Source organism: Sceloporus undulatus, chromosome 4 (genome assembly GCF_019175285.1).
Source record: "Sceloporus undulatus isolate JIND9_A2432 ecotype Alabama chromosome 4, SceUnd_v1.1, whole genome shotgun sequence".
In the NCBI taxonomy this organism is placed as follows: Eukaryota; Metazoa; Chordata; class Lepidosauria; order Squamata; family Phrynosomatidae; genus Sceloporus; species Sceloporus undulatus.
The window spans coordinates 45,600,394-45,625,926 of NC_056525.1; the positions used below are offsets into that span (position 1 = coordinate 45,600,394).

Sequence of the window (25,533 nt, forward strand, 5' to 3'; positions counted from 1 at the left end):
TATTATTATTATTATTATTATTATTATTATTATTATTATTATTATTATTATTCCTGATCTAGACACTATACTCCTATTTAGGGAAGGGGAAATAATAATGCCACTCTATTCTGCTTTAGTCAGACCATACCTGGAATAGTGTCCAGTTCTGGGTACAACAGTTTAAGAAGAATGTTGACAACCTGGAGCATGTCCAGAAGAAGGCAACCAAAATGGTGAAAGGTCTCTACACTATGCCCTGTGAAAAGCATCTTAGGGAGCTGGGAATGTTTAGACTGGAGAAGAGAAGGTTAAAGGATGACATGATAGCCATGTTTAAATATTTGAAGGTATGTCATATTGAGATCATATTCATCCTAGATAATGAGAAAATTGAAATAGTGAAGGAGCTCTCATACCTTGCATCAAACATTGTTCAGAATCGATACTGTAGTCAAGAAATTAGAAGACTAGGATTGGAAAGGGCAGCCATGAAAGAACTAGACAAGATCCAATGATATCCATCATATTCCCCATCGCTATGTACAGATATGAGAGCTGGACAGTGAAGAAAACCTATAGAAAGAAAATAAACTCATTTGAGATGTGGTGCTGTAGAAGAGTACTGAAGATAGTATGGACAGCCAGGAAGGCAAACATATGGGTTCTAAAACAGATCAAGCCCAAACTCTCCCTAAAAGCCAGGATGACTAAACTGAGGATGTTGTACTTTGGCTACATCATGAGAAGACAAGATTCATTAGAAAAGATAATAATGATAGGAAAGGTAGAGGGCAGTAGAAGGGGAGGAATATCACATGCCAGATGGGTGGACTAAATCAGAGAGGCCACAGGCATGAGCTTGCTGGAACTGAGTAGAGCAGTGGAAGACAGGAAGTCTTGGAGATGTCTCATTCACAGAGTCACCATGAGTTGAGGTTGACTTGGGGATAGTTAACAACACAAGCAACATATTGAGGATGGAGCAAGCTTATTTTCTGCTGCTCTAGAGACTAGGACCTGGAGCAATGGGGTCATGCTCCAAGAAAAGATTCCACCTAAACATTAGGAAGAATCTCCTGACTGTAAGAGCTGTTCTACAGTGGAACACACTGCCTTGAAGAGTGGTGGAGTCATCTTCTATGGAGCATTTTAAACAAAGAGTATACATATTGCCATCTGTCGGTAGTGCTTTGATAGTGTGTTTATGCAGGATAGGAGGTTGGACTGGATTACTGTTGTAGGGCAAGACCTGCAGTCTAATGGCAAAAGCAACCATCCTTTTCACCACTATGTTTAATCTCTAGCTGGTTTGTATGGTCAAGACTCCCTTACAAATCTGCTATAGCAATGAACATTTTGTGCCAATATCTTAATAGAGCAGGAACTGTCAGACATAAATTCTACCCTATTCTCATATTCTTCAACTGTCCTGATTTGGCAGGGACAGTCCCAATTAATCTTTCATGCTATTTTCTGAGCTGCTTTTAAAATCCCAATTTCTCCCCCTTCCTCCCCCTTCTCCTTTGTTCAATTGGTGCAAACTGAGTTCAAAGTGCAAAAGTAGGTTCTAGCAGTTATGGGTGCTGGAGTGAAAATTGTGTAGAATAAATAACTTCAGCAGGTGTCACTTATTACTTGGTTGCATGACAAGCAGCACCTGCTGAAACCCTCTCTTCTACATAACCAATAAAGGTACAGGAGCTTTCACCAATTTTTAGTCTGGCAACCCTATTTACATTCAATTAATTCAACGGAGCGGGGAAGAGGAGAGGAAGAGGCAGAATCATGCTCTTCACAGTAGCCTGCAGCATCTCCTTGCTTTCTGTTCTTCCTCATTAATAACTTTTGCCTAATGTTTAGGTGGAATCTTTTCTTGGAGCATGACTCCACTGCTTGACCACATTCTGATGTTGTTTGGCCACACATGTTCCAGTTTTCATCTGTGAAATGTTGAAGGGCATGTTCTCTTTATGCAGAGCTTGGCCTGGTTAAGAATGTGAGGATAGGAAATCCCTAAAGCAGCATTGAGTGATTGACTGACTAAGATGAGATATATAGTTTGAAAAGCAAAAGGTGTCTACATGATTAGAGAAAGGGCATTAATATTATTTCTTTTCCTGCACTTTGGATAATCTGTGTTTCAGAATGGAAAATGATTTCAGCGATTCCTCCTTTCCTCCTCCTTAACAGAAAATCCCATCAAACTTTATTAGTCCCGAAGAGCTGGACATCCCTGGACGAGCTTCAAAGGACAGATACAAATCCATTCTACCAAGTATGTTCACCTTGAATCCGCTTCTGAACAGGAAGCGTAAAGGGATGGGGAAAGAACACAGTCTGATGGGTCCATAAATCACCATTTGAGTTTTGCTCAGTGTCTTTCTCAAGATTTACTATTATTTCAGTTGAAATACCCTACATTTAACCACAGTGGAGAAGATTGTGGGTGGGTTGCACAGAAGGTCCAGCTGAAAATGGCCAATAGCCATGATTCTATGATTTTATGTAAGTAGGCATATATGCCTGCAAATCCCACCTGAAGAACCATGGGATTTTTGATCCCGTGAGACCTCCTCTGAGAGTAAGATTTGCTCCAGATCTTGCTCCAGATTTTGCTTCATTGAGCATGAACTCCAAGCAGCTGCTTGGAGTCCCCAGTAGCCCCAGCGCTGGCCCCAAGGATGCCTGGCACAACAACACCCCTGAGAACATTGTCAGGGTAAGTCTAGTATACAGAGGTCTCTTGATATCCACTGAGGTTTGGTTTCAGGACCCCCAGTGGATACCAAAATCAGTGGATGCTCAATTCTCATTAAATATAATAGCATAGTAAAATGGTGTCCCTTTTACCAAGTGGCAAAATCAAGTTTTGCTTTTTGGAATTTATATAGGGGTGTGTGTGTATTTTTCAAGCATGGATGGCTGGTGCTATACAAGTGGCCCTCTGTGTCCATGGATTCTTTATCCATGGACACAGAGGGCCAACTGTATAGCACCAAGGAGACAGTGAAAAGGCATGTAACTGTTGCAGGGTTGGAGGAACAACCCAATGCACAGGGCCCTGAGCTCTTTGGCAGAAGGATGGGTCTCCAATGTAATCATAACCTTTCGCATGCCAGGATATTGTTTAAGAATGACTACTGTATTATTTCTGTTGTTGACAATGCTGTAAAAGACTCCACATTGTTAACTTAATAGATTCATTGGTACATTTACATGAGCTATGTAAAATGGCTTAAAGTTGACATATGGGTACCTTCTGCCTTAAGAAACGATGGTGTGGTTGGCTAGATAAGATTCTCAAGGCCAGAGAGAGATGGAGGAAGCTGTCATGGATGTCACCCTGCTTTCTTAAGTTGGTGGTGCATATGGGAAGGGGAGAACTAACCATAGGCTACAAGATGTGTAAATGTCCTGTTTGGACATTGGACCTTACACTTTCATTGCTGAGGTAAGAACTCTCCATGTATGAAGAGAAATATGGTGACTGTTCTGAACGCCCATTTATGTAATGGCCTAATTCCTTCCGTGAATGTTCAGTAGGCAGAAGTATTGTACATAGAAGCTTGAGAAAGAATGCAAGAGCAAAGAAATAGTGAAGAATGAGATGCAAGTGTCAGGGCCATCTCTCTGTGACTAGTCCTGACCTAGCCAGTTTCTGACCAGATGGGAGGTATTATAATCTGTGTGCATTTGAAGGCCCCATTTAATTGTCCCTCCAGATCCCCAGAGCCGTGTCTGCCTCAAAAGAACTGAGAGCCAAGAAGAGGAGTGTTACATCAATGCAAACTACATCCGGGTGAGTCAGAAGGTAATTTGGATATGATACTTCTATAGATGACTGTTGGCCTGTGCCTTCTTGCTAATGGTTATTATTTCTGTCCCATCCTCTAGGGTTATGCTGGGCAAGAGAAGGCCTACATTGCCACACAGGGACCCATGCTAAATACAGTTAATGACTTCTGGACAATGGTGTGGCAGGAAGAATCTCCTCTCATAGTTATGCTCACCAAACTCAAGGAAGAGAAAGAGGTACCTGGGGCATGACCTCTGGACTTTTTTCCAATCTGGGCTGGAGCGTGGCTTTGGTGTGGCTCCTGGACTCTTAGGACGCATGCATCATTGAAACACCATACCTTCACTGTGACTCGAAGCAGCTTTATTTTGGCTGTCTGTAACAGGCCATAGTAACTGACTGCTGATGATGGTTTTGAGTGGGTGGCACTTGATAATTCCTTTAAAAATAAAGCTGCACACAAGCATACATATGGGAACACATAATCAAATATCATCTAGAATCAGAACTGCACATTTTTGTTTTCATTGTATATGATATTTCATTATTAGTGGTAATGAAATAAAATTGGTTATAGGTATATCTCAGGTTTTTTTTAAAAAAAATAGGTATGTCTCACTTAATGAAACAGATGTGTTCCTGAGCATTGTTTCTTCAATAGAAAATTTTATATCAGAAGCAAAAATAACAGGGAAAGAATAATAAAGGTTCTTACACTACAAAAAATGATGAGCAGTTCAACATATTTCAGCCAATATTTTATTCAGAAGTAACAATAATCATATGTTGAATGATACAACCAGGTCAGGTAAGTGTTACATAAGTAAGCAAAGCTATGCTGAATCTTCTAGAGACTACTTGAAGGCTTCTTCCAAAGACTTCTAGTGGTAAGAATTTGCAGAGGCAATGGTATATTGAGCCAGGTTTTCTTTGAATGAAAGCACAGTGGAGAGATACTTATGGTGTCTTTATAATATGTGCTTACTCTACAAATATGCAAACATACAGTATTGTAAGTATTAGTGCAGGGGGCAAAAATGCAGACCTTTCATCAGAGTCTGAAAAGGAGTGACTGCTAAGGCCCTCACAACCACACTCATTACAGAGGGGCCCTTGGAATCCACCAGGGTTTGGTTCCAAGACACCCCCCCCCCAACATGGATATGAATATGTGGATAAAAAAATCCGTAGATATAGAGGGCTGACTGTAATTTAACTTGTAACTTTGGGACAGGTCAATTTAAATAATTTTAAATGGCTTTTTAAAAGTTAATTTTTAAATAATTAACAATTTTCTTTTTTCATATTTTTCATATTTTTATTGTTTTAATATGAATGAGTTTACTTTTCTACATAATTTAATGGTAAAATGGTAGCACCAATGTTTCAAAACCCCAGCACTTCACAAATGCAGGCTGGGACGCATGTGGTCAAGCAACATCAGAATGTGGTCAAGTTGGCAAAAGGGAGAACATAGAAGCTAGAGGAGCATGCAGCAGTTTGCTTTTGCCTATGTCTACTGAGAAGGGCAAGAACTCATCTCTCTCTCCTTCCTGCTAGGTTAAATGAATTAAATTACTTTTGCACTTTGAACTCTGATTACAGCAATTCCAGTACACTGAGGGCAAATTTGGAAAGTGGGAGGAGAGAGAAACATTTAAATAGCAGCTGAAGTTGGATAATAGAAGATTAATTGTTACTATCCCTGCCAAATCAGTACAGTTGGACAATATGATCTTTCCAAGTACTGTTGAGACCATACCTCTGCAGGTGAAATATCCAGTCAGGAGCACATCTTCTGGCATTATATTTCAGTGAGGAAACTTTTTCAGCAATTGGGTGATGAGCTTTTAGATGGTTTCTTAACAGGAATGATGGGTACATCATTCCTATTAAGAAGACATCTAAAAGCTTGTCACCCAATTGCTGAAAAAAGTAACATTTGTGTCATTTATTTGGGGAGATCTCTATCAGCCAGGATGCTGACATTTCCATCAATGGACCATCTCTACTGTTGGAGGGATTAGTGAGAAAGTGTCTCGAGTTACATTTCCACCATTCTAAAATGCATTCCAGGTATAGCATAACATGAACATGTTAAAATAGGGACTCCAAGCAGATACATACACAAAAGTAGCTATGTTGGCCCTTGAGAAGAACAACAAAACACACCTGAAATCCACAATTGGACAGTATCATTGTCACAGTAAGACCAGCCAAAATGCCATAGGCATTGTCCAGTTCTGGATATTGTTTACACTTAGTTCCTGATTACCATTGCTACGCACCACATTCACTGATATATTTATGCAAAAGGAAGCATCAGTTTTAATTGGAGTAGGTGCCCTACAGTCCATGGGATTGCAGTTTATTTCTAGAAGCTTAGGCAGCTAGGGTGAATCTTGGCAGATCTGAAGCATATAAATACAGTGGGGAATGAATGTAGATACCTCAGGTATCTCTTCTAACTCCAAGATTCCTTTAAACTACTTCTCTTCTCCAAAGCAGCTTTAAGGAGAAAGTATAAATGCTCCAGAGCTTCCTATATGCCACAGCCTTATCCAGCTTGCTAGTTGCTCCATAGTCACTTCCTGCAACACCCATGCTATTTCTATACTGTGCCTTAGATTGTGTAGGTGGGTCTTTGGGACAGGGAGCTGTGGATGCATGGTTTTGCTTTTTTGTATTATTCTAGGGTTGCCACCCCCCATTGCTCTCTTCCCATACCTTCCCATACAGAATCCTTAGTAATGTTTTTTGTACTAATATTACTCATAAATTGCAACTCCCATATATCACTGAATGTAATGGTTCAGCCACTTATGTTGCCACTTCTCCTCATGGGGGTCCTTGTCCTTTCTTTTTCAGAAATGTATCTGTTACTGGCCTGAAACAGAGGCAACGTATGGGTCTTTCACTATCCAACTTCAAGGCATTTGCAAATGTGACGAATACACCATCCGTAACTTTATGCTACAGGTAGGCCAGGAGGGCTGGGAACAGAAGAAACAGTCTAGGTGTTGGCAGTGGCATCACTAGGGTTGGCATCTCCAGGTGTGGTGACTCATGGTGTCACCCCCACCCATTGCTTTCCTCCCATACCTCACCATACAGAATCCTTAGTAATGATTTTTTGTACTAAAGTTACTCACTAATGGTAATACTTGTAAGAAACAACTAACAAAAGTTTCATGTGGTTAAAGTGAAAGTTTTGTAAGATGTGATGTTTTTAGAGAAAATTTTAAAATAATATGTTTTAACAAATTAAATTTTTAAAATTAACTTTTTAAAAAAACTGGGACCTCTCTTTTCTCCTCCCACTGAGTCTTGCCCCACTGACACCATCTCCTCAGTGTTTTAAAGGGATGCAGGTGAACACCACAGTCCACTTCTGCCAAAAGGCAGACATTTGGAGAGGTCACACTGCCCTTAACAGGTTGCCTGGTGCAGCCCACACATCCCTGCACCACCACCACCACCTGGCTGTTGGTTATACATATAGAAAGATGGAGAGGGGAAAGGTCTATTTGGCAGAGACCTGAACACAGTTTGATTTCTATGGGCCTGTGGAATTCCTTTCGGAAAGAAGCTGTCAAAAATTGCCCCTTTTAAGAAACAGGTAAAAATCTTATACATCTATCTTTTTTATTTGTTAGAAGAGGTATTTTTATTCAGTCTTATTAATGGTTAATGATTTTGATGTTTTTATTGTACAGGGGGACCATGGTATGCACTGGGGTTTGGTTCCAGGGCATTACTGTGGATGCTAAAATCCATGGATGCTCAAATCCCATTATGTACAATGGTGCAGTAAAATAGCAAAATCAAGATTTACTTTCTGGATTTTAAATAATAATAATAATAATAATAATAATAATAATAATAATAATAATGTATTTATTTATAGTACGTTCAAGTCGTGAATGGTTGAATCTGTGGGTGCAAAACCCATGGATGTGGAGAGCCAACTGTATTTATGTTGTTCTCTTCAGTCAATGTTAGTCACTCTTCGGTTGCTGCTGTTATTGTTGCTTAAATAAAGGTGTGCTTTATAAAAGATCTAAAATAAATGAGACAGAAAAAAGAGAACAGCTAGTTTTGGAAGCCTGCAGGAGCAGTGATTCTCTCTGCCCCCCCCCCAAAAAAAACCCTTATTAAATGATGGCCCTTATGTCTGAACACTAAAAATAGAGGGAATGATGTTTACTATTTTAATATGATTCTTAGATCAAAGACAAGTGTCGTACTGTGAAGCACATTGTCTTCTCATCCTGGCCAGACCAAAAGACTCCAGAATCAGCCAAGACACTTTTGCACTTGATTTCAGAGGTGGAGAAAATCCAGCAGGCCTCAGAGAGCATGGGACCTATTGTGGTACATTGTAGGTGAGAATCTTTCCTCATAATCATGCAGTGGCATAAGAAGTTCAAGCGCTTTGGCCTGAAGACAGGCCTTCCTAGACTCAGGTGTTTATCACACGGAGGTTTTTGCAGCTCTGATCCGAAGCCACTGCAGGTCCAACGCTGCAAATTCAGGTGACGTCATGTATTGTCACACGTGATTGCTATGTATGGGGGGTCATTTCGAGGTGCTTCCGCAGTCAATCCAAAGTGACTCCTCATTTTGGTGGATTTGGTAACAAGCGAATTCACAAAAATTGCTTCTAAGCTCACTTCAACTTCACTCCGAATTGGTCTGGTGTGGAATGCAACTTTGCTTCTCTCCAGGTACACCCAAGGTCCCACATTTCCCATGATGCTGCGCTTCAATTTTGCCCCATTTGCTTCTGGTGCTCCTTCAAGAACGGACATTTGGATGTAGCTGACAGTGATGAAGGGAATGAAACAGGAGGCTGGGGAGAGAGATGGAAGCAACGGAAGGGGCCATCAGAGGCTGGGGGATTCAGGGAGGTGCTATTTTAGGGAGCATGGAGAATAATTATAATAATTATAATAAAAAACACAAAAAGTTTTTAAAATAATAATAATAATAATAATAATAATAATAATTTATTTTTAAAATAATAATAATAATAATAAGTTATTAGTTTGCTGAGGCACCAGAGCTCTCTGGCAGAGGAGGCTCAATGTCTCACAACACTACAGTTCCCAGAATTCCATAGCACTGAGTCAGGACAGTTAAAGTGCAGTCAAACCGGATTATTTCCCCAGTGCAGATGCAACCTAAGAGAAGGCAACTGTTAAAAAGGGAAGGAGAGTGGATTGGATTCATGGAGGTAGTATCTAAGGAGCATAGAGAATAATTATAATAAAAAACCAAAAAAATGTTTTTAAATAATAATAATAATAATAATAATAATAATAATAATAATAATAAGTTATTAGTCTGCTGAGGCACCAGAGCTCCATGTTGGATTCAGGGAGGTGGTACTTTAGGGAGCATGGAGAATAAGTGAAATCGGATACATTCAAAGGAAGCAGTTGCGGGGGGGGGGGTGCAGGGAAATCTGACATGGTGAATCAGGATACATTTCCAGGAAGCAGGTGGAGGATGCAGGGAAATCTGACACAGCGGACCCAGGACACATTCTAGAGTAAATTGAGTAAAAAATAGAATAAAATAGAAGGGAAGAAGAAACGTGAAGCTGTAATTCACGTGAGGCTAGCATTCATGTGAAATTGGAACCAGGAAGTGGCCCCCTTCTTCACCCCAGAAGTGCAAAAGTTCATGATGTGTTCAGACCCCTACTGAGCATGTGCAAGCGTCCCAATTTGAATAATTGAATCTGCATGGTACGTACCGGTGTAGTAATACAATGTGCACTCACTCCGCTTTGACCCAGTAATTACCACAATTTCATTTTTCACATGTGATAGCTCATCAAGTGAATTGCCTTGGATTTGAAGTGACTCTTCTTCTCCCTCACCACGGAAGCACTTTGGTTTAGAGTTCCAGTCCCATGTGTGATACACACCTCAAACCGCCATTCAGAATTTATATACCTCCTTTTTTTTGGCAAAGACCTTTTCTCCCACAAAGTCACCATGGTGCAGCAGTTAAAGTGTTGGACTAGAGTTTCTAGTCTTTGTGGAAGCATGACATTTATGAGAAAATCTTGTATCAATCACTATATATTTGGCTCTCCAAATTTGCAGCTTTGACTTTTGCGGATTTGTTTTTTTTGCAGATTTGATTAATATGTTCCGTCTCAGAATCTGTAGGTCAGACCTGCACAACTTGGCAGTAGAAAGGGGCCAAAATTAAAATAGGTTAACTTCTTCAGGCCACAGATAGATTTTAATTAACTGTTAATTAATTGATTGATTGATTATCATTATTAATTAATAATAATCAATATTAATTGGTTAAATAATTAATAAATAATAATATTAATGTTAATTCCATCCTCCTCTGCCTGGCCTTTCCCTTAGGAGAAAGCCAAGCAATGGAGGGACCTTGTAGAACAAGTATTTGCCCATCCTCCTCATCCGCCGTCCGACCTCGTCCTCAGGAGAAAGCTGGATGGTGGAGGAGCCTTGCTTGGAAAGCATTTACTCATCCTCCTCCTCTGCTGCCTGATCTTCTCCTTAGGTGAAAGCCAACCAGTGAAGGGGCCTTGAATTCATTCCACATTTTCATGGGCCACCCAAAATCCTTTGGTGGGCTGCATGCAGCCCCCAAGGCCATATGTTGCGCAAGCCTTCAGTAGCAAAATCCAACTTTGTTAGAAGTTGACCATAGAGTTGTGCTGGAGAATCTAGAAGTTCCTAGAGAAAGCACTTTTCTTGGCATTTGTAGGCCCTCCAACATGATTTTGTGGTCAGTTTATGGCAGATGTTGATTACAGAGTTGCACTGGAGAACCTAGAGATTCCTAGAGAGCTGTTCTCTCCAGTAAAAAGAATAATGTTTTTTATCTGCATTTTTCCCACGTTCATGAGAGTCTTTCACATCTATGAATATGGAGGGACCACTGTACTTGGCCAGTATTGTGGGTTACTGTGAGAGGAAAGAGACCCATCTATTTGAGCTCATTGGAAAGTGGCGAGTACATAATAATAATAATTAATAATTTGTTTTATTTATATACAGCTATTCCAAAGATCATAGCGGTGAACAGCAAGTAAGCTAATTAGCAAATAAGTAGTAAATATATATTATGGTATATGCTAGCACTGAAATTTGTTCATGCTCTAAAAACACAAAATTTCTGTATGTGAGAGATAGCACTCACTCCCAGTGTGTTTGTGTGTGGATGGTTTTTCCCATCCTCTTGACATAGAGAATTTTTCTCATTGCAAAACCTATGTGTTCCTCTGTAACCTGACATTCTCTTGGTCTTCCATTTAGTGCTGGAATTGGCCGGACTGGCTGCTTTATTGCTGCACAGATTGGATGCCAGCAACTGAAGGACAAAGGAGAAGCAGATATTTTGGGGATAGTCTGCCAACTTCGCATAGACAGGTATGTACCATGTGACCAACCATTTTCCAAGTCTTTTCATTATATAGAATCATAGAATCACAGAGTTGGAAGAGACCACAAAGGTCATCCAGTCCAACCCCCTGCCATGCAGGAACTCACAATCAAAGCAACCCCCAACAGATGGCCATCTAGCCTCTGTTTAAAAACCTCCAAAGAAGGAGACTCCACCACACTCTGAGGGAGTGTGTTCCACTGTCGAACAGCTGTTACTGTCAGGAAGTTCCTCCTAATGTTGAGATGGAATATCTTTTTCTGTTGCTTGCAACCATTTAAAATCAAATGATCAAACTGAGGCTGTCATACTTCAGCCACATCATGAGAAGGCAAGGCTCACTGGAAAAGACAATAATCCTAGGAAAGGTAGAAGGTATTAGTAAGAGAGAAAGGCCACAAATTAGATAGATATACTCAGTCAGGTGAGGGGGACATGGGACTGAATTTTCAGGAACAATGAAGAGCAGTGGAGGATACAGGGTCTCAGAATATCTCATCCACAAGGTTGCCATGAGTCAGGATCAGCAGTTACAACAAGTGAACGTGCCTTCCCTTACTCCCCTAAGGCCCCATTCCCACTTGCCCATTTGTCCTGAATGGACCTGGGCAGATCTGGGTCCCCCCACATCAAATCTTCCCGGAAAGAAGTTCATACTACCCTTTACCTCAATCGGGGCAATTTACCTCTCTGAAGTTCACATTTGTGGTACCGGTTTAAAATGGAGCCTCATCTGTTCTCAATCAAATTCGTTTTCATCAAAGGTGACGTATCCTACAGCCATTGGCCAATGGAATGGGTGCTTTCCCCCTTCCTTTTTTAAAAAAAAAACTGGCAGCAGTGTGCACATATTCTGTCAACTTGTCAAATTTAAAAACCTCTCTCTCTGTCTGTGTGTGTTGTGTGTATTTGGGTCATTACAGATTATGCCAACCCTAAAATGACTCCATCCTGGGGTTTTCTTGGCAAGATTGGTTCCGAGGAGATTTGCTATTGCCTTTACCCTGAGGCTGAGAGAGTGTGACTCCCCCAAAGTTGTGGGTTTCCACATGCCAGCCTCTAGCCTCCCTTTCGCTTCCAGCCCAGTGCTACCTCTGAAGCCCTTGCCTCCCCCATGACATCCTCTTCCTGTCATATTATTATTATTATTATTATTATTATTATTATTATTATTCCTCACTTAGAATGCCATCTCTGCATCCTCTTGCTTTGCTTTCCCTCTGGCTGTGACCCTAGAATGCCTTTATATATGTAGCAAAAGCATTCACACATTGTATCAATTTGACAAATTGAAAGGGAAACATTTGTAACATTCGCATTGTAGCATTCACATATTACACACACACAAATAATTTTTAAAAAAGCCTCTTGCCAAGTGAGGTGCAGCCGGGAGCAAGCAGAAAGGGAAATGTAGCACAAGCAGACACACTCTATCAATACATATATGTATCAACCTGTAGAACTATTCGGATAGTCTGTCAAAAATAAAAATTCAAACAGAGAGAGAAGCATCTGCCTGCGAGAGGGAGGCATGTTATGCCCTTGACCCTTCCTCCTGCTCCTTCACCCTGATTCTGCCTTTTATGGCACCCTTCCTTCTGCCTCTTCATCCTCCTCCTTCACCCTGGTGAAGGAGAGGCATTTTCCGCCCTCTGCCCTCCTCTGACTTAATCCCTCCCCTGAACGTCACCCGATCATGACTGGGTTTTTTTAAAAGATACAGGTAAAATTCCACTTTCAAAAGACCCACACCAAGGGGTATTTGCCCCTCAGCAGGTGTGCAAACCTCAAATTCAAGTGTTAAAGAATCGGGGCCAATATAAACTTCCCACTTTTAATCTGGTTTCTGAACTGGGGTAAAACATAGTCTGAATGGTCCCTAAATTTCAGGCTGATGTGAGTGATTGATTGTTTGTGCATGTATCTCCCTAAGCAGCTGTTGTGTAGAAGCACAGCAGCAACAGTAGCAGTAACCTCTTGGTTCTTCCCACTCTAATCTCACTGGTTTTTCTTCTTTTCTGCCTGCTCTTCTCCCTTCCCTCTTTTCCTCTCCTTTCCCTCCAAGACATCCCCCAAACTGATATGATGGATCTTTGCAGGAGAGGTGATGTGAGCTGCTCCTTCCTAGGAGGATGGAGCAATTCTGTTACTGTGAGAATGGGGAAAGCATCCTTTTCTTGTGTCTCAGGGAGGAGATCTGGGGCCCATTCAGACTACCTTTTACCCTGGTTCCTAAACTGGTTAAAAAATGAGAAGTTCTCACTTGTGCCGATTTTTCCACTACCCGGTCAGGGGTTTGCACACCAGATCCAGGGCAAAACCCCCTTAGCATGGTTCTTCTGAAAGCGGACTATTTCCTGTTTATTTCTGGAAAAAACAGCTCTTCCCTGCTGTCGGCAAATGTGAACTCGGCCCCAGTCATGATCGGGTCAAGTTCAGGGAGAGATTTAGGTAAGAGGGCAGGCAGTGGGAGGATCATGCCTCCCCGTTTGCCAGTCACTTTACAAGCAGCTTTTTCCTTTTTTTCTGATTCTATTTTTGACAGATTATGCAAATGATGGATACATATATGGATACAATGTGAATGCTTTGTGCTACATTTGTGGGAGGGAAAGCAGAGGATGCGAATAGGAGAGAAGGAGGGATTGCATTCTGGGAAACAGAGGTAAAGCAGATGAAGCAAATGGGAGAGAAGGAAAGAGAGGGAAAAAGGGAGGGAAAGTGGGACAGGGGAGAGAAGAGGAAAGGAGGGAAAGAGAGAGAAAGAGAGAGGGAAGGAGAACATGGAAAGAGGGAGAGAGAAGGAAGGAGGGATAAGCAGTGAGAAAGAGAGGGAAGAAGGAGGGCAAAACAGAGGTAAAAGAGAGAAGAAAGGGAAGGAGGGAACCAGGGCAGAGAGCGAGGGGGAGAGGAGGCTTGTGGCCTGGTGGCACGGGTCTGGCTGCTTCTGCCGGGAACCTCTGTTGTCGTGTCCGGGGGCTCCTGTTCCATCAGTGTGCAGGAGGCAACAGCAGCCCCCGCATCACCGACAGCCCTGGCCTGCCTCATGGAGGGAAGGAGGGAAGCTGGCAGCTGGGTTTTGAGGCCCGCGGAGGAGAGGGAGCTGGCAGCAGCATCCCACGGGCAGAATCTGCGTGGCTCCTGGAGGCGGGAGTGACCTTGGGAGGACAGGGGAGGGAGGGAGGGAGGGATTCCCAGGACCCTCTTCTCCTTCTTTCCAGGAGGGAAACCCCCAAAGCTCCTCCATTTGGAGCATCACCCAAAAGCATGCAATCAAACTCCACCTCCCAGAATTCCATAGCAAAGAGCCGGACAAAGAGTCAAAGCGGGGAGGGAATCTGAATGACCCGAAGGCACAAAACACATGCACATACACACACAAATGTGAACTAGTTGACAAAATATGCGAATGCTGCTGCCAGTTTTTTAAAAAAAGAGGAGGGAAAGCCCCCATTCTGTTGGCCAATGGTTGTAGGAGACGTCACCTCTGACAAAAGCGGAAGTGAATTTGATTGACAAGAAAATAGGCTCCATTTTAAAGCAGTACCGCAAATGTGAACTTCAGAGGGGCAAATTGCCCCGATCGAGGTAAAGGATAGTGGGTACTTCTTTCTGAGCGGATTCAAAGTGGGGGACCCAGATCTGCCTAGTTCTATCCAGGGCAAATGGGCAAGTGGGAATGGGGCCCCGTGTGATAATTAGACTGTCCTCTGGTTGGTGCTGAAATCAGTGGGTTTATGCACAATATCCTGCTCAGTGTTTCTGTGCCTTTCTTTCCAGAAAAAGGAAAAGGTGGAAGGGATACTTTCTCAATGCAGGAAAGTTCCATTGACATCAATGTGGCTTACTTCTGAGTAGACACATATTAGTTTGTCCCTCAAGAAACATTTAAAAATGAATAAAGAAGAGAATTTTGCTTCCAAAGCAGAAATCCTTCTTATAATTCCCCCAGGGCAGTTCAACTTTCTTTTCCTACCTCCTGTCCTCACCAGTATTAAGGCTGAAATTGCAATCATATATTTGTTTATCCAGGGAAAAGCCAAACTAGAATTATTAAGGCTTACTGTTGAACAGACTTGTATTGCATTACACTATATAACGCTTCAAAAGGCTTTGAAAAATGGAAAACTAAGCATTTAAAAGTGAAATGGAGAAAATAAAGTTTATGTTTTGAAAAAGAAAAGGATTGTATCAGGTTTGTAAGTTCTCATGCATCTTAGATAATAGGATAATACATATAAAATACATAGCAAGCCTGTATTATTTCTTAGATTGTATGCCATAGGCAGGTTTACTCTTTTATATTTATTGTTTTATGTACAGCGCTGTGCAAATCTACAGCGCTATATAAATAATAATAATAATAATAATAATAATAATAATAATAATAATTGGACATCATAATGATTTGGGGAGAGGGTGCAAAGAGGTGCACAACTTTGATAGTGGCACACCCATAGGATAAAACACACAGGATTATTTACTTCTCACCATTCCCACTTGGAAGAAATTGAAACAACTGAATTAATGTGTGTAGTTTTAGAGGTGATACGTTGCAGGAACAAAAAGAACATTTCATATAACTAATGTGAATTACATTCACGAAGAGAAGTATATACAATTTGTTGGTGCATGATATTATTTGGCATGTTGTACAATGTGATGCTGTTCATGCTATGATGGTCATATATCTTGCTTTACAGTGAATACATAATTTATATCTTGTCTTTTAACTGGTGCAGGATACATGGTGACTTATAACCATTTAAAACAAACTTTAGCTAAAATGGGATTCTCCAAAGGTGAAAACAATAAACAATTATGTTTAAAAATCACATTTTATTTATCTAATTTCTATACCACCTTTCTCCCAGAGAGGGACCTAAGATATCTGTGTCCTTCTCTGTACTCATAGAAGATGGGCAAAGTATCACATTACAATGACAACAAACTTGTTATTGTTGTTACTGGAATGTGCCACTTGCACATGAACTGTTTACAAACCTTGTGTGGCCCTCAATTTGCATTCCAACACTGAGGAAACAGTATGATTCAGTATTCTGCTGTGCACAGAATGAAATCAGTTACTCCTAGTGAGTATATGGCTAAATAACTTCTTTGTATTGCAGAGGTGGAATGATACAAACCAGTGAACAATACCAGTTCCTCCACCATACTTTGGCCATGTATGCTTCACAGCTTCCTGAGATCACAGACTCCTGATGACATCTTTTTGTTTGTCTGCTACTTGATCCTTGGCTTATAGTGCTGACAGCATTGTAGAAAAAACTATTTATATTTCAACCATAATGTATACATGAAGAACTATTGAGTTATTGACTGAACACACTTGGAATGCATTTTTTTCTGAAACCAGACTTACAATTTAATTTTTTGTTTACTTTCTTAACAATCTGTGTAAAACCAAATCTTGCTTTCAGGTTAATTGAAAATAGTTTATTCCAGATACATGACTGATAATTGAATTCACTACCCCAAAATATATTATATCATCCTAGTAGACCAAGCTTGCTGTAATTGCAAAAATAAAAGAGGTCATATTTCATCATAATGGAAAGCTAGCCTCATGGGTATATGGCAAGCCTCATATAACGTTTCTAGGCTGAGCTATACTAAAGGCCTGGTTGAGACAAGATGCTGTTTTAAGAAAAGCCATAATATAAATAAGTTTTCCACATCTGCCAATCCTATTGACATGCAGTGATCATGGAGAATATCCCATTCTTGTGTGAACATCAACACACAGTGATCTTATTCAGAACATCTAGTATCTTAATGCTATCTATAACTGGAATGGTGCAAATGATAAGTGCTTTTAAACATGGCCAGGCAAAGATGGGAAATTTATATAGGCCATCTAGTCTACATGCTTTTAGCCAGAAGGTGGATGCAGAGTAGAATGAAGGGTGAACCCTGGCACCACAATAATTGGAAAGAGAAAGCTAATTAGGTAGACTTCCTGGAGGGTCTTTGCAAGTTGTAGCAACATATCAATTATGCCTTACAAATTGCAGCAAGCTGCTGCTCTCCTAGCCAAACTGGAAAATTTGCACCCTCATCCCTTCCTGCCCCAAGAAAATTGGAGACTTAGGTTAGGCCTTGATATCTAACAACTCTGTTGTCTACAACACACTTCAACAGATGCAGTCCATGGAAATATATGCCAAATAAAATGGATTAGTCTTTAAAATTTTGTGGGTTTTCCCCCTGAATTAACTAACATTATTATTTGCATATGATCCTCCTCTCCTTCTGTAGTCACTAATCTACCACCACCATCCCCTTTCCTCTGAGCATTCCTGGAGTAGATAATGATTTAGAAATTTATCTTCCCCCTGGAATGGTTGAAGTTTCTTTGGCAAAGAGAACTCTCAGTTGGGTATGTGCAACAAATATTTTCTTCTTACATCTGCAGGTGTTCTGTTTCTCCCTAAGTATTCTATAAAACAAAGCTATATGTTTTGTTGCATCAATAGCTATGGCATTCGTCTGGCTTTGGACATGTATATTTCCCCTCCAAATCTCCTCCTTTGAATCCAGAAGACATTTCTTTTGAATTGCTTTCATTATGCTGATTGTGCATAAAGAAACAAATATAGAAACTGCTAAGGGAAGCCAGTTATGTTTTGTAGCTGTATATGTGCCTAGGCATGTCTGGATGCTATATTAAAGCACCTGCTGCACAAGCGATTGCATAGGCCATTCAGAATTTAAATAAGAATATACACTGCAGATGCATAAAATAAATAAATGTGAGGGAAGCAAAGTGCATCTACACTGCCAGTCTAGAGAAGCCCCCAAATTCCTCCTGTAGGACAGTGCTTCCTAAGCTATTTGATATGGGGAATTGGTATTTTTTCTCAATAGGCCAGGGATCAACATCACATTTGTGCCTACCTACAACTTTTTATTTCCTAGTAACTTTGCCATGAATTGGCATTGGTCCATAAGACATCCACTCCTGAGTAGCACTGATCTAGAACAAATATATGATACAATGATGGGTTCAATTTATTGATAAGAGCAGCGGTCGGCAACCTCCGGCCCGTGGGCCGAATGCAGCCCACGGAGGCCTGCCGCCTGGCCCCCGGGTGCTGTTGTTGCTGCCGCCGCCTCAGGGAGGCCCGGTGCCGTCGCTGGGGCCCTCCCGGGGGCCCTCCAGCGCTGGTGGCCCCCACCAGCTTTTTTGCCGGTCTCTGACAGGGCCTGGGGCCCCGTCAGGGGCCAGCAAAGATGGGGAGGCCTGGCCCCCGGAGGGTGGAAGCTCCGTCCCTGGCACACGGCCCCGCCCTGGAGGGTGGAAGCTCCACCTCCGGCATGCGGCCCCGCCCCGGAGGGTGGAAGCTCCACCCCCCGCACGTGGCCCCGCCCCGGAAAGTTGAAGCTCCACCCCCGGCTTCGGCCCCCCAGTCGCCTGAGGGACACCAACCCGGGCCCCGGCTCAAAAAGGTTGCCTACCCCTGGATAAGAGTATATAGAGTATATATAGTTTTTGAAAGTTGTAGAAACATATCAATTAAGCCTTACAAATTGTAGCAGTACTTTTTGGGATTACAACTCACACAATACTCTAGTATTGTGTGCAGGCTAGGTGTTTCTGGGAGTTGGAATTCCAAAAAGCGACTTTTCCAGGCTCTGTGAACATGTGCATATTTTCTACATACATATTTGAATGAACCAGATCTGGAATGTTTCAACATAAAGGAAGGAAATGCAATATTTAATATCTGAAGTGTCCTCAGTCTCCAGTAAAAATTCTCACCTGAAGCCTAAAAGCTAGTATGTCATATTTCACAACAATTAAGACTCTGTCTATGTCTTACTTGTTCTTCAGCCAGCAGCTGCAGTTGATGCTAAGTATTATACATTTGTTGAAGGAAGCTCCACTGAGTGGGGGTTCATCACTTAGCATTTCAAAAAGATGTATGTGATCCTGATCTTGCTAATCAAGTGATCATCATAAACATAATTTCATGGCAAACAAAAACAAAAACACATATGGGCTCTACAAGAAAACCTCCCAAAATAAAGATGGACAATATAACAAATTTCAGTTGGTGTTACAGTACATTATAAGGTGCTACAAAAGTGGTGCATAAGCAGCACATTGGCTGCATCCATAAATAATCCACTTTGACATCACTTTAACTGCCATGGCTCAATGCTATGGAATTCTGGGAACTGTAGTTTTGTGAGACATTTAGCCTTCTGTCAGAAAGCTTTGGTGCCACATTAAACTACACTTCCCAGAATTCCCTAGCATTGAGCCAAGGCAGTTAAAGTAGTGTCATTGCTTCATGAGTGTAATTGAAACTGTGTAGAGAAACAGGCTGTTTAAAATGTAGAAATCTGGTAACTTTCTTGGGCTTTGCTCTGATACTATTGAAAGGGTCTAGAAGAATCCAAACATGTAACTAGGTCACACTCCAGTCACCACTGCATTTAACTCATGTTCTCAAAAATCAAGGAATTTAACTTGTTTCTATCTTGTTTAATCATTTTTTAAAAAGTGGTTATGGTGAAGCTTTGTGGATGCTTCACAGAGCATTTGAGAAGCAAAAATAGTATTACAGAAATTACTATGTATCATTGGATCCTGTCATTTCTCATTAGCTGTTATACATGTTAGCTACTGGTGCAGTCAATGCAAGAGAGCGCAAAATGCAGTCTCAAGTCCTGGTTTTCCGCTACCTTTTATTCTGCCAAAAAGTAAATTATTTAAGAATGCTGATTATTTTCAGCTACTGTATTTGTGTTTGAAAGAGGAAGACAGAAGACAGCCAGTTGAACATCTGAAAATCCCTGCTGGATTTTTCTTGGTGAAATTTAGCATCATAGAAGCCTAAATATTTCACTTATGGCTGTTACATGTATATTGTATATGGGATTTATGTGTATATATAATTTGCAAATACCTCAGAAGAAACTCTCACATCCCCCACAGGAAGTGTATCAGATCCTTTTCAAAATGGTCTCCAAAGCACATGTGTGGAAGTCATATGGGAGACTTCCAAGCCCAAACATTGTATTGCAGATCAAAATACGCCTTTTCAATCTTTCAGTAAACCCCAATAGCTGTTTGTGTGGATTTTATGATATCAACTCTCACTGCATATGATTCCCAAAGACCAGAACAGGGCTCTCTGTTTATGTTCCTATTCCCTTTTTTAAAAAAACAAACAAACCTAAAACATAAGTTGTATTACTTACACTGCAGATCAACTGTGCTGAAAAAAATGAATAACCTTTTCTAATGTGACTTAGGATGCATTCACACTACCAAAATAATACAGTTTGACACCATTTTAACTGCCATGGTTCAATGCTATGGAAGCCTGGGATTTGTAGTTTGTTGTGGCACAGCTCTCTGACAGAGAAGGCTAAATCTCTCACAAAACCACAAATCCCAGAATTCCACAGCATTGAGCCATGGCACTTGAAGTGGCGTCAAACTGCATTATTTTTGCAGGGCTGATGCAGCCTTAGGCTCACTCGGTATGTTCCTTACTGTGATTGAACATAGTGATTTTGCATAGTTTCACAGTATTTCTGGTAGCTGGCCAAAAGAATTTAAATATTTTTGCTCTCCAGCATTACTTAAAAGGATTTTAGACAACAAGGAATGAGTTCTGTCTGAGATCAGGGAGTGAGACTGCCAACCACAATTAAGTAGCACTGGATTACAAAGATTAATAGGCTCAATATGTAAATTGGTTTCCGGTGTTCATATTTCTTCAGTAAGCTCCTATGCTGCTTGTAGTCTTAACTGATCTCTGCAACACATTAACATCCTATTCTGTGTGTGTGTGTGTGCGTGTGTGTGTGCCTTTAAATCAACTTATGGCAAACCCATTAATTTAATAGGGCTTTCTTAGGAAGACTACTCAGAGGTGATTTTGCCAGTTCCTTCCTCTGAAATATAGCCTGTCGCACCTGGTATTCATTGGTACTATTCCATCCAAGTACCAAGCAGGGCTGCCCGTGCTTGGCTTCCAAGATCAGACAGGATCTGGTGCCTTTAGGATATTTAGGATGTACACATTTAGTATCTCAACCATAGTGTTCATAAACTTGTTGTTTAATCCACAAGTTACTTAAGGAGAAGTATTTGTATCTGATTCACACTTTATGTGAAAACTAGATGTTCTTATCTGGTGTGAGATTCAAAATACAGTATTAGAAAGAGAAACACCTGTCTAGACATGCAAATGCAAGCAGTTGTTATATTTTGCTTCCCACTGCATGTTTATCCAGAATCCCCTTAGGGCATTATAGTAGTATAAAAATAATGGCACAAATTGTGTGTTTTCCCCCCAGAGGTTGTGTAAGTCTGGTCCTGCAAGTATTCACATAGCTCTCTCTCTCAGTATTGACATGGTGGGTGGGGAGCTAACTGATTGTTGTGCAATGGATGAGCTCAAGGCCTTTGTACCCATTGAGCAATTGGTTGTGCAACTATTAGAATCAGTCTAGCTATGTGGTGTGTGTTGATGTACCCTAAAAGCAGCAATTCTGCTTTTCAGGCATTCTATGAGTTCACCTGAAAACACAGGACAAACAAGTGACAAATTAACTGTCAAGCAGAGTAAGAACTGGCTGTCAAATAACAGGGACTATAATTTAACAGTATCTGCTTAAATCTAGGTATTACCAATTTAGCTGTTTCCTGCTGGTGTTGTTTTTGTTTAAGAGACAGTAAAGTCTTTGCCTAGCTTCCTTGTTGATGTATCCTCTAAGCCAGGAGTGAGGAAAATAATAATTGCTAGCAAAGGAAGGTCTATGTAAGTGACAACATTTTTAAGAGGACTTTAAAACTAAAAACTAAAATAAAAAATAAAAATAAATGCCTCTTGAATTACTTGAAGTAAAGCGTTCCAGTGCTAACAGTGAAGGGGTTTGTTCTATGATGTTCAGAGGTGGTGTTCTATTGATTTACAGGAAAAGAGATTCTACATCAACATTAGGAAGACCTTCCTGACAGTAAGTGCTGTTCAACAGTGGAACACACTCCCCTGGAATGTGGTGGAGTCTCTTTCTTTTATGGCTGGATGGCCGTTGCTTGAGGGTGCTTTGATTGTGTATTCCTGCATGGCAGGGGGTTGGATTTGATGGCCCTTGATTGCAAGAGAACTAATAAAGCTTCCAGTGCAGATCTCAGGAGTGAGATGGGCACACATGCAGAAGGTAGTCTCCTAGTTTTCCTGGTTCCAAGTAGCTTTGAACTTTGCAGAACAAGAACAGTACTTTGAACATGGTCTAGTCACTAAAAGAAAGTCAGTAAAGATTTTTTTTTTCAGCACAGCTGTAATACGTACATAGCTCAGTGTTCCACTGAATACCCTACCTGCAACAGGATTAGCAAGAACAAAGCTCCCACCTCCCCACCAATTAAGCTACTAGAATCCATGATCTCTGGCTCATCCATAGCTGTGGATAATGCAGATCATCCCAGAGCAGTGCAGCAGAACACTGCCTCCTGAGCCATTATTCTGCATCTTGCTTTCGTAGGTGGACTAAAGGCACTAGACCTCTCTGGCTGAGAATTTTAAATACCTCTTCCTAAAAATCCCAGAATTCTACAAGATGGAACCACGGCAGTTAAAGGGGAATCACAGTGCTAGTTCTACAATATGAAAGTGCCATTTGTTTCTAGTTAAAAGCAAAGCAGATATACCAAGCTTGGACAATTAAAGGAACAATTAAATTACATCATGTATTTTCTTTCCCTGATTTGGAAACCAACAGAAGTGTCTTTTTTATGGTTGCAGCAAGGAAGAAGAAAACAAAAATGCATAGATGTGAAGAGTTTCATTTCAGAGCAGACATTAACTCTGTTTTTCTTACATTGCTGTAAGAAAAGGATGCAGTTGTATTTCAAAATGAAAGAATGAAACCTAACCGAAGCACAATCTACTTGATACTAAATCATATAGCAAAATTCAAAGCTATTTGTGGTAGCTTTGTAAAATGAAACAAAACACACTGAAACTCAGAAGAAACTGTTTCAGAGCAGTGCATGGACTTGTGGGATTTTGTATCTCACTATTTTACAAATTAAAGAAATTGCTAGTGATCAAAATTGGAGACATCTTCCATATCACCATTTTCCTCACATAGTGGAGTATACATATGGACAAGAAGTCAAAAAGGATTGAACTGAAGCAAAGGCTAAGAGAAAAGTTTTGTTTTGTTTTTCCAGTAGAGGAAATTCACTATGCTATTGCTCTATGCTCCTGAACTCACAATACTCAGGGAAATGAAGGGCATTTCCTACATTAGCCAATCTTTACCACACTCCTTTGGAAAGGCAAATGTTTAAGAACTTTAGGAACTGTATTTATATTTTACTTGTATTTTTTCCTTTCTAAGGAGTTCATTGAACAGAACTCTAAAATCTTTCCACAGATTCTATGTCATGGAATCTTAGGCGGGTTACAAACCGCCATTAGGGACGTCCTGAGGACGTCCCAGTTTGAAAAAGGGGCGTCTCTTCTAGACGCCCCATACCCTATCACGGACTCAGTCCGTACAAAATGGCGGTGCCCTGTTCATACAGGCACCACCATTTTGACGTAGCAAACGCTCTGAGTCCGCATGTGGCGCACCAGAAGTGACGCTGCGAGTGCGCCCTTTGGCACTCGCGGTGCCTCTTCTGGGGTCTGAGGAGCACGATTTCCGCGCTCCTTCTCTGCAGCGTCCGGGAGCCGGGCCGTTTAAAGGCTGCGGTTCCCGGACGCTGCAAGCGGAGGCAGAGCCAGACCGCTGCTTCTCAGCGGTCTGTAACGTGCCTTAGACTTACAATCCTGAAAAAGATTCTGTGCAGGTTCATGTGAAGCAATGGAGTTTATCACATGGAAGGAATTTCTCTTAATTTCGAATGAAAAGAAAATGGGGCCATTAGTTCAGCTAATTTATGTGAATTCGAATTGCGTTCGAACTGACTTCCCATTGCCTGAAAATATCTTGCTATTGGTCAAAATTGCTTGTAGTAGTCTATGACACAGTAACGTGAAACTCCATGATTGCGTTTGGACTGACTTCCCATTGTCCGAAATTGCGTGTGGTAGTCTATCATGCAATAACATTAAACCCCATGAATGCGTTAGGATTGCCATTGTATTATACTTCCAATTTCCCTTGTCTGATAAACTCCAATGGTGAGGCTAAGCACAGAAGTATTTCTGTTGCCCTCCCCACTGTCCTGGATTTGTGAATTACAAGAGAAGATCTGTAGTAATGAGGTCATTGTAGGATTTTGTTTTGTTTTGTTTTACTAGACATTTCCCACTAACTAAGCCTGGTGTAAAAAGAATTAAAGAAATTTGTGCCCAAGAAATTATTTAAAGTACCAGAACTTCTGAATAACCCATTATTTCATTTCAGCAGTATAATTTCATTTCAGGTGCAAAGAAAGAGAGTAATAGCTGTGAATGAGAGACTGCTGCCAATCTAGTATAGATAACTGCAAGCTCTTACAGTAAATCAAAATACCTTCTTCCCATCACAGTTCTACAGCACTTGACTTTTCAGGAACAATATCAACTAATAATAATAATGATAGGAGGTACTTTAAAAAAAAGGGCCATTTACAAAATGTATCCATCTCTGATGTGCTGGGGAATCCTGTACTATCGGGATGAAGTAACATATCCTACAACTGTCCCAGTTTGGCAGGGATAGTCCCAGTTAATCCCCTTGTCATCCCACTTTTCCAGCTGCTTTGAAAATGTCCCAGTTCCTCTCTCCTCCTCCTATTTTCATCCTTTGGGCTTAGTTCAATTGGTGCAGACTTGAGTTCAAAAGTAGTTTGCAGTCAATTTATTCAGAAGGAGAGAGTGCAGTCTTGGATTCCATTTTGGGAGAAAGGCAGGATAAAAGCGCAATCAATCAATGCAAACTGCCTACGCTTATCTTGGGTGCATCTACACTGTAGAAATAATGCAGTTTGACACCACTTAAAGACTGAAGCTTTATCCTACGGAAGCCTTGGATTTGTAGTTTTACAAGGTCTCCAGCCTTCTCTGCCAAAGAGTGCTGGTGCCTCACATAGTTATAAATCCCAGGCTTCTGTTTGATGGAGCCATGACACCATTTAAAAGTGATGTCAAACTGCATTGTTTCCACAGTGCAGATGTGCAACTTTGGGTGTTCGTTCTCATTCAGAGCTTTTGCCTTCTACTGCTGCGGGGCCACAAGTGTGTTCCTGTTTTCATCTGTGAATTGTTGGAGGGTAGAGAATGTGATTTCTGTCAGAGTTTTTTTTGACAAGATTTGCTCATAGGAAGTTTGGCCATGGC

At 41.0% G+C, this 25,533-nt stretch overlaps 1 protein-coding gene across 3 annotated transcripts in view; it reads left to right on the forward strand.

Moving 5' to 3' along the window:
- PTPN7 (protein tyrosine phosphatase non-receptor type 7) overlaps positions 1–17,837 on the forward strand; it is a 23,688-nt gene extending 5,851 nt beyond the window's left edge. For all 3 annotated transcript variants that reach the window (XM_042461369.1, XM_042461368.1, XM_042461370.1), the window contains 7 exons: positions 2,173–2,257; positions 3,705–3,781; positions 3,877–4,014; positions 6,647–6,757; positions 8,006–8,163; positions 11,089–11,202; positions 16,345–17,837. In XM_042461369.1, coding sequence (XP_042317303.1) covers positions 2,173–2,257; positions 3,705–3,781; positions 3,877–4,014; positions 6,647–6,757; positions 8,006–8,163; positions 11,089–11,202; positions 16,345–16,438 — 777 coding nt within the window. In that variant the 3' untranslated portion in view covers positions 16,439–17,837. The remainder of the gene's footprint in view (positions 1–2,172; positions 2,258–3,704; positions 3,782–3,876; positions 4,015–6,646; positions 6,758–8,005; positions 8,164–11,088; positions 11,203–16,344) is intronic.
- The last annotated feature ends 7,696 nt before the right edge of the window (positions 17,838–25,533 follow it).